This window comes from Salmo salar, chromosome ssa13 (assembly GCF_905237065.1).
Source record: "Salmo salar chromosome ssa13, Ssal_v3.1, whole genome shotgun sequence".
Classification (NCBI taxonomy): Eukaryota; Metazoa; Chordata; class Actinopteri; order Salmoniformes; family Salmonidae; genus Salmo; species Salmo salar.
The window spans coordinates 16,950,310-16,966,725 of record NC_059454.1 but is presented as its reverse complement, the minus strand read 5'-3'; the positions used below and the strand labels follow the sequence as shown (position 1 = coordinate 16,966,725).

Genomic DNA, 16,416 nt, shown 5'->3' with positions numbered 1-16,416 from the left:
ATTCTCAGTCCAGTGCAATGTGGCGGACTGACGACAAGACTGAATATCATTGACTGAAAGCATGACACTATATTTACAAATCAATAGAAGATGAAAATCAAACAATAATTGACAGAAGTTTTCCTGTATTTGAACAGTTGATAATATTTGGGGAAATAAGGTTGAAGTTTTCCTCTTGCAGATACTTCTGTGTTATTTGGCCCAGGCACAACACCTGTGTTTGTACAGAGGGTGGGAACGAACATGTCCCAGTTAAGATTACTGACAAACCTTTCATTATTTTTTTCTAATGTCCACACTCAACATGTAATTCCTAATAAGTCCTTTACTTTGGTCACATGTGCCCTGACCTCATCCTTTATAAACAAGTCCTTGGAACTACCCAACTCCACAGACGCTTGCAGGTCCAGATGAAGACAATGATGAAGAAGACGATGCTTCCTCTCCAGCTGATTGTGATCGTTTGTCTGTCTTATGGACAGGCAGATGATTCCACCAATAAGCACTCCATCTCTGATTACAGCTGTGGCCCTCTCTTTAGCCATTTCTCTTGCCTGTCTGCCAAGGTGGGGAACCTGAGGAGGGAGGTTGAGGACTTGAGAAAGTCACGCAACTGTAAGTCTCTTTGGATTTTTATATATTCTTTCTTAATATAATAGTAACTAGATGGACCAGATATACATTTACATTTAAGTCATTTAGCAGACGCTCTTATCCAGAGCGACTTACAAATTGGTGCATTCACCTTATGATATCCAGTGGAACAACCACTTTACAATAGTGCATCTAAATCTTTTAAGGGGGGGGTTAGAAGGATTACTTTATCCTATCCTAGGTATTCCTTAAAGAGGTGGGGTTTCAGGTGTCTCCGGAAGGTGGTGATTGACTCCGCTGTCCTGGTGTCGTGAGGGAGCTTATTCCACCATTGGGGTGCCAGAGCAGCGAACAGTTTTGACTGGGCTGAGCGGGAACTGTGCTTCCTCAGAGGTAGGGGGGCCAGCAGGCCAGAGGTGGATGAACGCAGTGCCCTTGTTTGGGTGTAGGGACTGATCAGAGCCTGAAGGTATGGAGGTGCCGTTCCCTTCACAGCTCCGTAGGCAATAACCATGGTCTTGTAGCGGATGCGAGCTTCAACTAGAAGCCAGTGGAGAGAGCGGAGGAGTGGGGTGACGTGAGAGAACTTGGGAAGGTTGAACACCAGACGGGCTGCGGCGTTCTGGATGAGTTGTAGGGGTTTAATGGCTAAGGCAGGGAGCCCAGCCAACAGCGAGTTGCAGTAATCCAGACGGGAGATGACAAGTGCCTGGATTAGGACCTGCGCCGCTTCCTGTGTGAGGCAGGGTCGTACTCTGCGAATGTTGTAGAGCATGAACCTACAGGATCGGGTCACCGCCTTGATGTTAGTGGAGAACGACAGGGTGTTGTCCAGGATCACGCCAAGGTTCTTAGCACTCTGGGAGGAGGACACAAGGGAGTTGTCAACCGTGATGGCGAGATCATGGAACGGGCAGTCCTTCCCCGGGAGGAAGAGCAGCTCCGTCTTGCCGAGGTTCAGCTTGAGGTGGTGATCCGTCATCCACACTGATATGTCTGACAGACATGCAGAGATGCAATTCGCCGCCTGGTTATCAGAAGGGGGAAAGGAGAAGTTTGTGTGTCGTCTGCATAGCAATGATAGGAGAGACCATGTGAGGATATGACAGAGCCAATATAAATGATATACATGCACAGAAAATGAACAATGACACAACAATGGCCAATAATGAATTATCTGATATGACTGAATAAGTTGATTTGAATTTAAAGGGGAAGTTAAGTATTTTCAAAATGAATGTTAAATGGTTACTCAACTTGCAAGATGTCTATATATGGGTGAAGACAAACTTTAATACATGGGTTGGTTTTCTTTATAACGCCACTACAAACATCAGCTAACTTTAGCCACTCACACTTAATGGAGAGTCTGGATGTTTCATCTGTAGATGCTCGACAGATAGTCATACTATCAACAAATCTGTTGATAAGCAACTGCTTGCTAAGGATAAGGTTAGGGTTAGGTTTAGAATAAGGTTAAAGGTTAAGTTTAGGGTTAGGGTAGGGCTTAAGGTTAGAGCTAGGGTTAGGGTTAGCAGATAGTTTGTTGAAATGCTGCTGATAGTTCTGTAAAGCATGGACTATCCAAATAAAGTGTTACTCTTTAGCCACTGCTAGTTAAACATGTATGCAGGTGATGGGGCAAAAAAACGTAAATGTCAAATCTACCGAAATCAACTCATTTATATGTTTTGTTATACTCAGCTGTGGGTGTGGCCTTCTCAGCTGCCCTGAGACCTCCTACCCAGGACAAGCAGGGCTTCGGCAACACCGGGCCCTTCCAGGCAGACACCAACCTGGTCCACACTCACGTCATCACCAACGTTGGTAACGCCTTCAGCCCCAGGACAGGTCAGCCGCTGAAATATTATTGCAATTTACATAGACAACTCCCACTGCATCTGCATTTTCACATATAATTCTTACTTTGTCTGGCTGAAACATTCCCAGATAACATATTGGCTTCATAAGAACGACATATCAATGGGTCACAAATCATCTTAAACTGTATTTCATGCTCTATAAAGGATTAATAAAGATACACTACGAATAAAGCGGGACCTTTAGGGTTGGATAACTTGCCATTATAAATGGTTTAATAATGCTTTATAAATCAGAAATTCTTATGAATTTCCTTGTCGACCCATACAGGAGCATTCACAGCACCAGTAAATGGAGTCTACTACTTCACTTTCACTTCCTATGCCTGGATAAAGGAGGCCAACATCGGGGTGGCCCTTTACAAGAACCATGAGCAGGTAGTTCTGGTCGATGAGTATCAGGACAAGGGGGACAACGAAGACTTTGCGTCCAACGGGGCCACCCTGCAGCTGGCCAAAGGAGACACGGTTTCCCTGGTCCTACCGTCTGGTTTCCAGGTGACCAGTAACGCTTTCAAAAACTTCAGCACCTTCAGTGGCTTCCTGCTCTTCCACGTTGAAGGAGGACAGTGAGAGACTGAGGGGTTCAGGGTTTAAGTTGGGAGGGTTCTCCACTTAATTTCCACACATTATGTTCTCTTTTGCTGTCATTTACATGTGTGTGAGGCAATAAAAGCAATATTAAAGCAGCAATCGTTTCTTTAGTGAATTCATGGTTTGCAGCAATGACTTTGGTATTGCTCCTTTTGATCATGTTATCAATTTAGATGAATTTAATTTAGATTAGATTAAACCGGGATATGGCAGCAGGGGATTTAAATATATTTGTAGTAAATCAGATTAAGATTAGGAACCCGGATCCACCTAAAGCCCTTGTGACACTAATGATCTCCAATACACATGGAGAAGTCTCTGTCCAAATATCATGGACTATACTTTTATTAGTATTCTTGAAACAGTTACAACCAAATATTGCACATCAAACTATATTTTATAACAACAACTTTACATTGTACAAAAAATTTAAAGTTGCTGTCATTGGGGTGAGACTCGTGGGTTCTTGCTGACGGAGGACAGGGCGGTATCAGCTTCAGAGCCCACTGGTTCTGAGGCCCAGGGGTTCAGACCACACAGCAAGAAAGGAACAGCACAGTCCCGGAACTGGACAGAGATAGACAGATACACAACACACTCAGAGGAACAACATGGACCCGGTGGTGGAAAAAGTACCGTATTGTCATACTTGAGTAAAAGTCAAAATACCTTAATAGAAAATGACTCAAGTAAAAGTGAAAGTCACCCAGTAAAGTAGTACTTGAGTAAAAGTATAAAAGTATTTGGTTTTGAATATACTTAAGTATCAAAAGTAAAAGTATAAATCATTTTAAAATCCTTATATTAAGCAAACCAGATGACACCATTTTTTGGTTTTTAGAATTATTTTTACAAATGAAGCATGTGTGTTTAGTAAATCCACCAAATCAGAGGCAGTAGGGATGACCAGGGATGTTTTCTTAATAAATGCATAAATTGGAAAACATTTCTGTCCTGCTAAGCATTCAAAATGTAACGAGTACTTTTGGGTGTCAAGGAAAATGTATGGAGTAAAGAGTACCTTATTTTCTTTAGGAATGTAGTGAAGTAAAAGTAAAAGTTGTCAAAAATATAAATAGTAAAATAAAGTACAGATACCCCCAAAACATACTTAGGTAGAACTTTCAAGTATTTTTACTTAAGTACTTTACACCACTGCATGTACTACACTAGCTAGATAATACTCAGAAAACACATTAACAACATGTACTAAACTAGCTAGATAATACTCTCAGAAAACACATTAACAACATGGACTACACCAAATAGATAATACTCTCAGACAACACAGTAAGAACATGGACTACACCAGCTAGTTAACACTCTCAGAAAACACATTAACAACATGTACTACACCAGCTAGATAATACTCTCAGAAAACACATTAACAACAGGGACTACACCAGCTAGATAATACTCTCAGAAAACACAGTAACAACATGTACTACACCAACTAGATAATACTCTCAGAAAACACATTAACAACATGTACTACACCAGCTAGATAATACTCTCAGAAAACACAGTAACAACATGGACTACACCAACTAGATAATACTCTCAGAAAACACATTAACAACATGTACTACACCAGCTAGATAATACTCTCAGAAAACAGAGTAACAACATGGACTACACCAGCTCGTTAACACTCTCAGAAAACACAGTAACAACATGTACTACACCAGCTAGATAATACTCTCAGAAAATACAGTAACAACATGGACTACACCAGCTAGTTAACACTCTCAGAAAACACAGTAACAACATGTACTACACCAGCTAGATAATACTCTCAGAAAACACATTAACAACATGTACTACACCAGCTAGATAATACTCTCAGAAAACACATTAACAACATGGACTACACCAGCTAGATAATACTCAGAAAACACATTAACAACATGTACTACACCAGCTAGATAATACTCTCAGAAAACACATTAACAACATGGACTACACCAGCTAGTTAACACTTTCAGAAAACACAGTAACAACATGTACTACACCAGCTAGATAATACTCTCAGAAAACACAGTAACAACATGGACTACACCAGCTAGTTAACACTCTCAGAAAACACAGTAACAACATGTACTACACCAGCTAGATAATACTCTCAGAAAACACATTAACAACATGTACTACACCAGCTAGATAATACTCTCAGAAAACACATTAACAACATGGACTACACCAGCTAGATAATACTCAGAAAACACATTAACAACATGTACTACACCAGCTAGATAATACTCTCAGAAAACACATTAACAACATGGACTACACCAGCTAGTTAACACTTTCAGAAAACACAGTAACAACATGTACTACACCAGCTAGATAATACTCTCAGAAAACACATTAACAACATGGACTACACCAGCTAGTTAACACTTTCAGAAAACACAGTAACAACATGTACTACACCAGCTAGATAATACTCTCAGAAAACACAGTAACAACATGGACTACACCAGCTAGTTAACACTCTCAGAAAACACAGTAACAACATGTACTACACCAGCTAGATAATACTCTCAGAAAACACATTAACAACATGTACTACACCAGCTAGATAATACTCTCAGAAAACACATTAAAGTGACTAGTGATAGATTTATTTCATACATTTTTAATTATTAAAGTGGCTAGAGAGTGAGTCAGTATGTTGGCAGCAGCCACTCAATGTTAGTGATGGCTGTTTAACAGTCTGATGGCCTTGAGATAGAAGCTGTTTTTCAGGTCTCTCGGTCCCCGCTTTGATGCACATGTACTGACCTCGCCTTCTGGATGATAGCGTGGTGAACAGGCAGTGGCTCGGGTGGTTGTTGTCCTTGATGATCTTTTTGGCCTTCCTGTGACATCGGGTGGTGTAGGTGTCCTGGAGGGAAGATAGTTTGCCCCCGGTGATGCGTTGTGCAGACCTCACTACCCTCTGGAGAGCCTTACGGTTATGGGCGGAGCAGTTGCCGTACCAGGCGGTGATACAGCCCGACAGGATGCTCTCGATTGTGCATCTGTAAAAGTTTGTGAGTGTTTTTGGTGACAAGCCAAATTTCTTCAGCCTCCTGAGGTTGAAGAGGCGCTGTTGCGCCTTCTTCACCACGCTGTCTGTGTGGTTGGACCATTTCAGTTTGTCCATGATGTGTACGCCGAGGAACTTAAAACTTTCCACCTTCTCCACTACTGTCCCGTCGATGTGGATAGGGGGGTGCTCCCTCTGCTGTTTCCTGAAGTCCACGATCATCTCCTTTGTTTTGTTGACATTGAGTGTGAGGTTATTTTCCTGACACCACACTCCGAGGGCCCTCACCTCCTCCCTGTAGGCCGTCTCGTCGTTGTTGGTAATCAAGCCTACCACTGTAGTGTCGTCTGCAAACTTAATGATTGAGTTGGAGGCGTGCATGGCCACGCAGTCATGGGTGAACAGGGAGTACAGGAGAGGGCTGAGAACGCACCCTTGTGGGGCCCCAGTGTTGAGGATCAGCAGGGTGGAGATGTTGTTTCCTACCCTCACCACCTGGGGGCGGCCCGTCAGGAAGTCCAGGACACAGTTGCACAGGGCAGGGTTGAGACCCAGGGTCTCGAGCTTAATGACGAGTTTGGAGGGTACTATGGTGTTAAATGCTGAGCTGAAGTCGATGAACAGCATTCTTACATAGGTATTCCTCTTGTCCAGATGGGTGTAACACACTTTGTGTCACACACTGTCCTTACGTGACATAAGAGGAACTTTAGATAACAATGAGACATTGGGATTGACAAGATATCCTGGGGTAATCTACAGTCCTTTCTACTGACTGAACGATGTTATGTCCCTTCATGGGTGAGTAGGGTTTTATCAAGGGCTTTATGATGTCACAGTAACTGAAACAATGATAGGTTATAGACTTTTCCTAATGTTAACCTGTGGTATCCAGAAAGAGGCAAAAGGGTTCTAGGAATTGAGTGTGTATGTGTGTGTGTGTGTACACAGTATATGTGTACAGCTGACCTTTAACCCCATATTCCTAACAGATGCAAGAAGCTCCAGGTAATTCACACATGTTTATTGGATTAAAATGTGTTGCACTCTACAGACATACATTAACGGTGTTATTGACTACAAGCTAGCTAACAGAGGCACGGTCCAAGGCCACAAAACTATACGCCAAATGCCATTCAGGCATCCCAAGTTGATTGTGATACATACTGCCAGTGTTAAAACAACCAGACAAAATCTAAATGTGGTAAAATTAAAACCAACAAAGAACAGATTACATTTTCATTCAACAATAGTAACAGGTGAGTCAGACAATGATACTCTCCATCACAGTGTTTTCTCCCTCAGTGAGAATCTTAATGAAGGACATCAGTGAGTGTTAATGACTCATTTACATCATGTTAGTCCCTGATTCAGACAGAGACAGTACCCTCTGATACAGTCACCTTACCTGGTAACACTCTCAGAGGGTGGAGAAAACATAGATTCCTGATGTATGGAAAGACTCTCTCAGTGAAAGTGTGTGTGAATGTGTGTAGATGTGTGTTATTGACAGGGTCAGAGAATGACAGCTTTCCTCCTTCCCAGTCGAGCTGCACTCTGATCCTCTGGGGATTCTGTCTCACCGTGAAGGGAGTGAGTGGCTTATTTGGTACATGTGTGTTATAATCACCACCACCAAATAACACACCCCAGGATCCATGCCAATAACCATTGTATTCCTTCCTCTGGACAGACTCTGTGATCACACCCAGGTCCCAGCCTTTATTCTTCCTAATATCAATGTCCCAGCTGTGTGTTCCTGAGTTAAAACCCTCAGAGTCCAGGACCATTCTATGGCTCTCAAACCTCTCTGGGTTGTCTGGAAGCTGCTGTTCCTCATCACTGTATCTCACACTGGTCAGATCATCAGACAGGATGAGTTCTGGGTGGGCAGTGTTGGGGTCCAGAGTCAATGGAGCTGGACAGAGAGAACACAAACACACTAGATGAATTCAAATGTAGGGGTAATACGTTACTGCATATGATATATAATGCTATGTGTTGTTACATACATCACCGTTCAAAAGATTGGGGTCACTTAGAAATGTCCTTGTTTTTGAAAGAAAAGCGATTTTTTTTTACCATTAAAATAACATCAAATATATCAGAAATACAGTGTAGACATTGTTAATGTTGTAAATGACTATTGTAGCTGGAAACGGCAGATTTTTAATGGAATATCTACATAGTTGTACAGAGGCCCATTATCAGCAACCATCACTCCTGTGTTCCAATGGCACGTTGTGTTAACTAATCCAAGTTTATCATTTTAAAAGGCTAATTGATCATTAGAAAACCCTTTTGCAATTATGTTAGCACAGCTGAAAACTGTGGTGCTGATTAAAGAAAAGCCATATCTCAGACTGGCCAATAAAAAGAAAAGATTAAGATGGGCAAAAGAACACAGACACTGGACAGAGGAACTCTGCCTAGAAGGCCAGCATCGCGGAGTCGCCTCTTCACTGTTGACGTTGTTTCTCAAACTAGACACTCTAATTTACTTGTCTTCTTGCTCAGTTGTGCACCGGGGCCTCCCACTCCTCTTTCTATTCTGGTTAGAGACAGTTTGAGCTGTTCTGTGAAGGGACACAGAATTGTACGAGATCTTCAGTTTCTTGGCAATTTCTCGCATGGCATGGCCTTCATTTCTCAGAACAAGAATCGACTGACGAGTTTCAGAAGAAAGTTCTTGATTTCTGGCCATTTTGAGCCTGTAATCGAACCCACAAATGCTGACGCTCCAGATACTCAACTAGTGTATAGAAGGCCAGTTTTATTGCTTCATTAGCACAACAGTTTTCAGCTGTGCCAACATATTTGCAAAAGGGGTTTCTAATGATCAATTAGCCTTTTAAAATGATCAACTTGGATTAGCTAGCACAATGTCCAATGGAACACAGGAGTGAAGGTTGCTGATAATGGGCCTCTGTACGATAATGGGAATCTGTACGACTATGTAGATATTCCATAAAAAATCTGCTGTTTCCAGCTACAATAGTCATTTACAACATTAACAATGTCTACACTGTATTTCTGATTTGATGTTATTTTAATGGACAAAATGTTTTGCTTTTCTTTCAAAAACAAGGACATTTCTAAGTGACCCCAAACTTTTGAACGGTAGTGTATGTGCACATGATAAGCATTTCGCTACAGTCGCAATAACATCTGCTAACCATGTGTATGTGACTAATACTATTTGATTTGATTACTTATTGTAAGATCCTCTGTAAACGAACAAAACAAATGTACAGTATGTACGTAATTCTAAATATCATTCACTGTCTATTTTTTCAGTATTGGAGAGTTTTAGAAGTGGTCCAATATACACAGTGTACAAAATATTAAGAACACCTTCCTAATATTTTTGCAATCAGAACAGGCTCAATTCGTCAGGACATGGACTTTAGAAAGTGTCGGAAGCATTCTACAGGGATGCTGGCCCATCTTGACTCCAATGCTTCCCAAAGTTCTTTCAAGCTGGCTGGATGTCCTTTGGGTGGTGGCTCATACTTGATACTCACAGGAAACTGTTGAGCTTGAAATCCCCATCCGTGTTGCAGCAGTTCTTGACGAAAACCGGTGCGCCTGGCACCAACTACCACACCACGTTCAAAGGTAATTAAATATTTTGTCTTGCCTATTCACCCTCTGAATAGCACACAATCCACGTTTCAACTGTCTCAAGGATTTAAAATCCTTCTTAAACTTGTCTCCTCCCCTTTACCTACACTGATTGAAGTGGATTTAACAAGTGACATCAATTACGAATCATGGCTTCACCTGGTCAGTCTATATCATTGAAAGAGCAGGTGTTCTTAATGTTTTGTACACTCAGTGTTTAATACCCATTATATCTAAAAGACCTACTCACTGTAGTGAACTACTCCCTGCATCTTCTCCCAGACTCTGAACTGCAGGTTTCCCAGGTGCTTTGCCACGTCTATCAGCGCTCCTGAAACCCTCTCTGGATCTGGCAGTGTGCACTGGGCTCAGGAAGAACATTCTGGAGTCAGTACCTCTGTGGCCTTACTTTTGATATGACTTTTATTTTGGCGTAATGTATTGAGGCACTGATATTTTGTTCCATGGGGACTTTTATTTTGAAAGCAATAGTATTCCCAGGGGCACCTGCTCGTGTCGGGAGAGGGTGGAAGAAAAAAAGACTAGAGTGAATCTTCATGACTGAATGGCTGCATCTCCTGGTCCAGGAGACATTACACTACAAGTAATAGTTTTCAGTTGTGTTTTGGTGGTGGAGATAGTGTTCAATACCTACAACATGAATTAAGGGTTACACTAGTGTGGGGTTGGATACAGAACCACAGAGAAGAGAGAGACATAATAAAGTCCCCTTACCTTTTCACTGTATCCTTGTAGTTCTGTAGGGAAACAACATAACACATTAATAGATGTATTGATCATAGCAAATCAATCTAAAACATATCAATTGATTACTACAATATTTATTTCATAATTGATAGGGCTGTTGATTTATCAGCGGTAGATTAGTCCTTACCTGCAGGAATGAGATGTCCTCAGCTCCCAGCTCGTCCTCTATGGTTCTGATTGTGTCTGAAAGTGATGATATCTCTCTGCTCATCTTCTCAATCTTCTTCTTCATTATCTGACTCTTCTGCTCCTCTTCCTCCTTCAGTGCAGCTATCCTGGTTCTCTCTTCTTGATATAGAAACTGATGAAACTTCTTAAACCCCATCTTAATCAGCCTCTCTGTGTGCTGGCCCTGGCTCTGGACACAGCAGAGAGGAATGTCAAAGATATCATCAATATCTATAATTCCACAGGGTAGTGATAAATCTTCACAGTATCAGGGCTCTAACCTTATGAAAACCCAATTCTTTCATTTGCAAGCTAAAATTACGTTTAATCTTTTCACAAATAGTTTCATTTATTTATGGGGGGTCATAAACCTTAAACCTTGTGGACCATCGTTGTGGTCCCCCTCTGGTGGTCGACCCGGTTAGGGTGTCTGCAAATGAAGAAGTCCGCTCCAAGGCTGGGCAGCGGATGTCCGGAATGGGATCGCCGTTCCGGACCCGTCGTCTAGCCTTGGATTGGACGCAAGATTGAATCGAAAGATTGAACCCAACATGGGAGGACTGTCATGACGTTATGACCCCCCATAAATACCTTTCTCCCATCCCTCTCTCTCTGACTCTACTGAAGGACTCTTGAATAGCCTTTGTTAAACATAGAGAGTCTGGGAACATCAAACAAGTGGGGGGAAAGGAACCATATTTCGGTAATAGAACCAGTTGAAAATATGCGTTGGTACTTAATGTATATGATGTCTGTTCGGTGGTCATCTGAGACATTATGACTGATGACAGGACGACATAAACTGTATCTGGGAAAGTCTACACATTCTAGTTATCAGATTCACATGGAATTGTTGTGCAAATTAAATGAAACTATTTGTGAAAAGATTAAACGTAATTTTAGCTTCCAAATGAGAGAATTTGGTTTTCATAAGGTTAGAGCCCTGCTCAATCAGTGGCCTGCCCCTGTGAAGAGACATGGGTTATAAACTATGAAACACACCCTTCTCCCCCTCCACTATATAAGCCCTTGACGAAAATGTAACCTCCTGTTCCAAGGACGATAGGACGACGGTTCATACGTTAAAAAGGACTAACATGCCAACTACTGAACTTTGAACTCTTATTCACTAAAGAAGTGAGACCTCCTAGCCGTTGAGTTAGCAACAGCAGCTGTAAACGTGGGCTAGGAAAGAACGGACGATGCATCCAGTCTAACACACAACGAAGATACTACAACGTATCCAATTTACCACCAGAGACATTCTTCCGAGGACAGGAAGATCTCTGTTGGCCAACACGGCCAGCATCTACGACCAACCTACCAAAGCGCAGCTCAAAGTAAATACTTATTGCATTTTCCTTTTCCAAATTGGCGGTAATTTAGAATGCATAAGATACTGTATTTACGAAAGCTTAGCTTGTCCCTTTGTTCCTCAGTCTTCCCGCTCTTTCATTCAAGCCCAACCCTCTCTCTTTGTGTAACAAGCCATCATACAGGTTCCGTCCACCAGGGAAGTTTTCTGTATGACATAATTTGCATTCTGTGTATATGTAATTCTGTGTGATTGGTTAGGTATTTAGTAAATAAATAATTAAACCCAATTTTGCATTGCTGATTCAACTTGTTAGCCAAGGTTCGTGAAGATAACCAAGAATTTACAACTTTCAGATGAGACTGAATAAGGTGACGATTAATATTGACTGCTATTGATGTAAAATAGAACTAGGTCTTTCAGAGTTTATTCGGAGGATAACAGCTCTATAAACACTCTTTCGTGGTGCCCCGACTTTATAGCTAATTACATTTACATGATTAGCTTAATCAGGTAATATTAATTACAGAGAAATGATTTTATAGAATAGCATGTCATATCACTTAATCCGGCATAGCCAAAGACACGACAGGTGGTCACACCAAATATGGTTATGAAGCCAAGGGATGGTCATACCAAATATGGATTTGATCTAGATTTTTCTTCTGTTCACTCACTTTGCATTAGTTAATTGATAAATATAATCTATTAACATGTCTATTTTTTAAAGCATTCTTACTTTATAGCATTTTTTCACACCTGGCTAAAACCTTTGGACTGTACTGTATATATATATTTGTTGTGTGTCTATATCGCTTGATCTCTGTTGATGTATGTTGCTGTCTCTGTAACTCTCTCTCTGTCTCTGTAACTCTCTCTCTGTCTCTGTGCCTCTCTCTGTCTCTGTGCCTCTCTCTTTGTCTCTGTGCCTCTCTCTCTGTCTCTGTGCCTCTCTCTGTCTCTGTGCCTCTCTCTCTGTCTCTGTAACTCTCTGTCTCTGTAACTCTCTCTCTGTCTCTGTGCCTCTCTCTCTGTCTCTGTGCCTCTCTCTCTGTCTCTGTGCCTCTCTCTCTGTCTCTGTGCCTCTCTCTCTGTCTCTGTGCCCCTCTCTCTGTCTCTGTGCCTCTCTCTCTGTCTCTGTAACTCTCTGTCTCTGTAACTCTCTCTCTGTCTCTGTGCCTCTCTCTCTGTCTCTGTGCCTCTCTCTCTGTCTCTGTCCCTCTCTCTCTGTCTCTGTAACTCTCTGTCTCTGTGCCTCTCTCTCTGTCTCTGTAACTCTCTGTCTCCGTGCCTCTCTCTCTGTCTCTGTGCCTCTCTCTCTGTCTCTGTGCCTCTCTCTCTGTCTCTGTGCCTCTCTCTCTGTCTCTGTGCCTCTCTCTCTGTCTCTGTGCCTCTCTCTCTGTCTCTGTGCCTCTCTCTCTGTCTCTGTGCCTCTCTCTCTGTCTCTGTGCCTCTCTCTCTGTCTCTGTGCCTCTCTCTCTGTCTCCGTGCCTCTCTCTCTGTCTCTGTGCCTCTCTCTCTGTCTCTGTGCCTCTCTCTCTGTCTCTGTGCCTCTCTCTCTGTCTCTGTGCCTCTCTCTCTGTCTCTGTAACTCTCTCTCTGTCTCTGTGCCTCTCTCTCTGTCTCTGTGCCTCTCTCTCTGTCTCTGTGCCTCTCTCTCTGTCTCTGTGCCTCTCTCTCTGTCTCTGTGCCTCTCTCTCTGTCTCTGTGCCTCTCTCTCTGTCTCTGTGCCTCTCTCTCTGTCTCTGTGCCTCTCTATCTGTCTGTGAGCTTTCTGTGTTTCTCATATTGCAGTGTGGTCATAATGTGTCACACACCGTATCTTGGGACTCTGTCTTGTGATTTGCAGAGCCATGCCTGGTTCACACCGTCTACTCCATGCTAGTGTGAACTATGCTCTCTGGTGTGCCGTATTGACATCTGCCTCTACCAAGTTCACTGGTTCTGTCTCTATCACTCTGTCTCACTCTCTCTGTGTGTTCCTCTCTTTCTCTCTTCTCTTCCTGCCTCTCTCTATTTCTTTCCTCCTCCCATGTGCCTCTGACAACACCAAACACCTCCCCCCTTGCCCCCTGCCTCTCTCTCTCTCTCTCTCTCTCTCTCTCTCTCTCTCTCTCTCTCCTCTCTCTCTCTCTCTCTGTTTCTGTTTCTCTCTCATGTGTCCCCCACCACCACCACCTTGCCCCCCCCCTTCCTAAATAGCAGTGGCCCATAAGCTAAGGAGCCAATCCCAGGGCTCAGAGTCACGGCCTCTCCTCCCCCTCCACAGGCTGAGTTGCCCCTCCCATTCTGGTAAATACATGATCTCTCTCACTTTCACTTCATTTTCCTCACTTTCAGTTCATATGTCTTTCTGTATGTCAAGACGTCTATCTTTGTGTCCACTGCTTATCTGTGCCTATTCTATTCTCCACTTCTAATTACTCTGTATGAACTGTGTTTCTGTCCCCTTCAGACATACTGCCTTATAGTCCCTGTTTACTTATTCTCTGCTTCTTCTTGTTGCCTGGGTGATGTCCTCTCTTTCCCTTGTATCTTCCCCTGCACTTTGCCATAATGTTCTTCTTCATCCTTGACTCCCTGTCTTTCTCTCTCTCTCCTTCTGTTCTTGCTGCCAATGTTTTTCTGTTCATCATTCCACCATTTGCCTTCTTTGTACTTTTCTCTGAGAGAGAAACCTCCCAGTGTTCTATTTCAGTGAGGTTGGGGTGAAAGGTCAAACAGAAGGCATTCTGGGAAGGATGGGAGCGAGAGGAGACATTTTGATTGAAACTCTTTATGTTTGCAGCTCTGTTCAGGTTCCTGCAGAGGGAGATGTAGCCTTTGTGTTTTTGTCTGTAAGTGTGTGTGAACACAGGGTGCAGTGTGTGTGTGTGACAGAGTTCTTTAGATGACTTTGTGTTGTTGTCTTATGTACAGATCTGGTTTTGTGCATGTTGAGCTACTGTTAAGGAGAACTCGGATAAATCAAACTTGACATCAAATGTTTAGGATGAACTTGTATTTCAGAGATGGAAGTTTCGATCCCCTTTGTCTGTGTGGGGTGGTACCTGTCTGTGTGGGGTGGTACCTGTCCGTGTGGGGTGGTACCTGTCTGTGTGGGGTGGTAGCTGTCTAGAGAACGGTCATGTTTAAAGTGAGGGAGGGAGGGATGAGGGGGGTGGGGAATGAGAGCCTCTGCACCACCAGGATAGAGAACGGTCATGTTTAAAGTGAGGAAGGGAGGGATGAGGGGGGTGGGGAACGCGAGCCTCTGCACCCCAGGATAGACCCTAACCCTAGACTGAGCTGTAGAACTCTGCATTTTTCATATTGCACCCTAACCATAAGCCCTAACCTTGACTCCCAACCAACAAATCAACCCCTAATCTTAACCAACACCTTAACCCCTAACCCCAACCAACACCTCAACCCCTAACCCCAACCAACACCTCAACCCTTAATCTTAACCAACACCTCAAGCCCTAACCCTAACCAACAAATCAACCCCTAATCTTAACCAACACCTTAACCCCTAACCCCAACCAACACCTCAACCCCTAACCCCAACCAACACCTCAACCCTTAATCTTAACCAAAACCTCAACCCCTAACCTTAACCAACACCTCAACCCTTAACCTTAACCAACACCTCAACCCTTAATCTTAACCAACACCTCAACCCCTAACCTTAACCAACACCTCAACCCTTAACCTTAACCAACACCTCAACCTCTAACCTTAACCAACACCTCAAGCCCTAACCCTAACCAACACCTCAAGCCCTAACCTTAACCAACACCTCAAGTCCTAACCTTAACCAACACCTCAAGCCCTAACCTTAACCAACACCTCAAGTCCTAACCTTAACCAACACCTCAACCCCTAACCCCAACCAACACCTTAAACCCTAACCTTAACCAACACCTCAACCCTTAACCCCAACCAACACCTCAAACCCTAACCTTAACCAACACCTCAACCCCTAACCCTAACCAACACCTCAACCCCTAACCCTAACCAACACCTCAAGCCCTAACCTTAACCAACACCTCAACCCCTAACCCTAACCAACACCTCAACCCCTAACCCTAACCAACACCTCAAGCCCTAACCCTAACCAACACCTCAACACCTAACCCCAACCAACACCTCAAGCCCTAACCTTAACCAACACCTCAACCCCTAACCCTAACCAACACCTCAAGCCCTAACCTTAACCAACATCTCAACCCCTAACCTTAACCAACACCTCAAACCCTAACCCTAACCCTGACCAACACCTCAAGCTCTAACCCTAACCCCAACCAACACCTCAAGCCCTAACCTTAACCAACACCTCAACCCCTAACCCTAACCAACACCTCAAGCCCTAACCTTAACCAACATCTCAACCCCTAACCTTAACCAACACCTCAAGCCCTAACCCTAACCCTGACCAACACCTCAAGCCCTAACCCTAA

The 16,416-nt window shown here is 43.1% G+C and overlaps 2 protein-coding genes across 2 annotated transcripts; one reads left to right on the top strand and one right to left on the bottom strand.

Annotated features, from left to right (window-relative positions):
* The first annotated feature begins 372 nt into the window (after positions 1-372).
* On the top strand, positions 373-3,163 carry LOC123726196 (complement C1q tumor necrosis factor-related protein 3). Its single transcript, XM_045692993.1, has 3 exons — positions 373-615; positions 2,299-2,445; positions 2,746-3,163. Exons 1-3 carry the CDS (start codon positions 411-413, stop codon positions 3,045-3,047), a joined length of 654 nt encoding a protein of 217 aa, XP_045548949.1. The 5' UTR covers positions 373-410; the 3' UTR covers positions 3,048-3,163.
* Positions 3,164-7,108: 3,945 nt separating this feature from the next.
* Positions 7,109-11,049, bottom strand: LOC123726131 (zinc-binding protein A33). Its single transcript, XM_045692725.1, has 5 exons — positions 11,038-11,049; positions 10,732-10,849; positions 10,459-10,481; positions 9,974-10,085; positions 7,109-8,017 (listed from the first exon to the last, which is right to left on the bottom strand). The coding sequence occupies exons 1-5, from the start codon at positions 11,047-11,049 to the stop codon at positions 7,470-7,472; spliced, it is 813 nt and encodes a 270-aa protein (XP_045548681.1). The 3' UTR covers positions 7,109-7,469.
* Positions 11,050-16,416: the final 5,367 nt, after the last annotated feature.

What these genes read in the sequence shown, in the direction of transcription:
- LOC123726196 (XM_045692993.1), top strand. Translation starts at nt 411, where the DNA reads ATGAAGACAATGATGAAGAAGACGATGCTTCCTCTCCAGCTGATTGTG. An exon ending in CTTGAGAAAGTCACGCAACT is followed by an intron (nt 616 to 2,298) that starts GTAAGTCTCTTT and finishes TGTTATACTCAG; the next exon opens with CTGTGGGTGTGGCCTTCTCA. An exon ending in CGCCTTCAGCCCCAGGACAG is followed by an intron (nt 2,446 to 2,745) that starts GTCAGCCGCTGA and finishes CGACCCATACAG; the next exon opens with GAGCATTCACAGCACCAGTA.
- LOC123726131 (XM_045692725.1), bottom strand. An exon ending in GGAGGAAGAGGAGCAGAAGA is followed by an intron (nt 10,482 to 10,731) that starts GTCAGATAATGA and finishes GTTTCCCTACAG; the next exon opens with AACTACAAGGATACAGTGAA. An exon ending in GCAGGGAGTAGTTCACTACA is followed by an intron (nt 8,018 to 9,973) that starts GTGAGTAGGTCT and finishes CTCTCTGTCCAG; the next exon opens with CTCCATTGACTCTGGACCCC.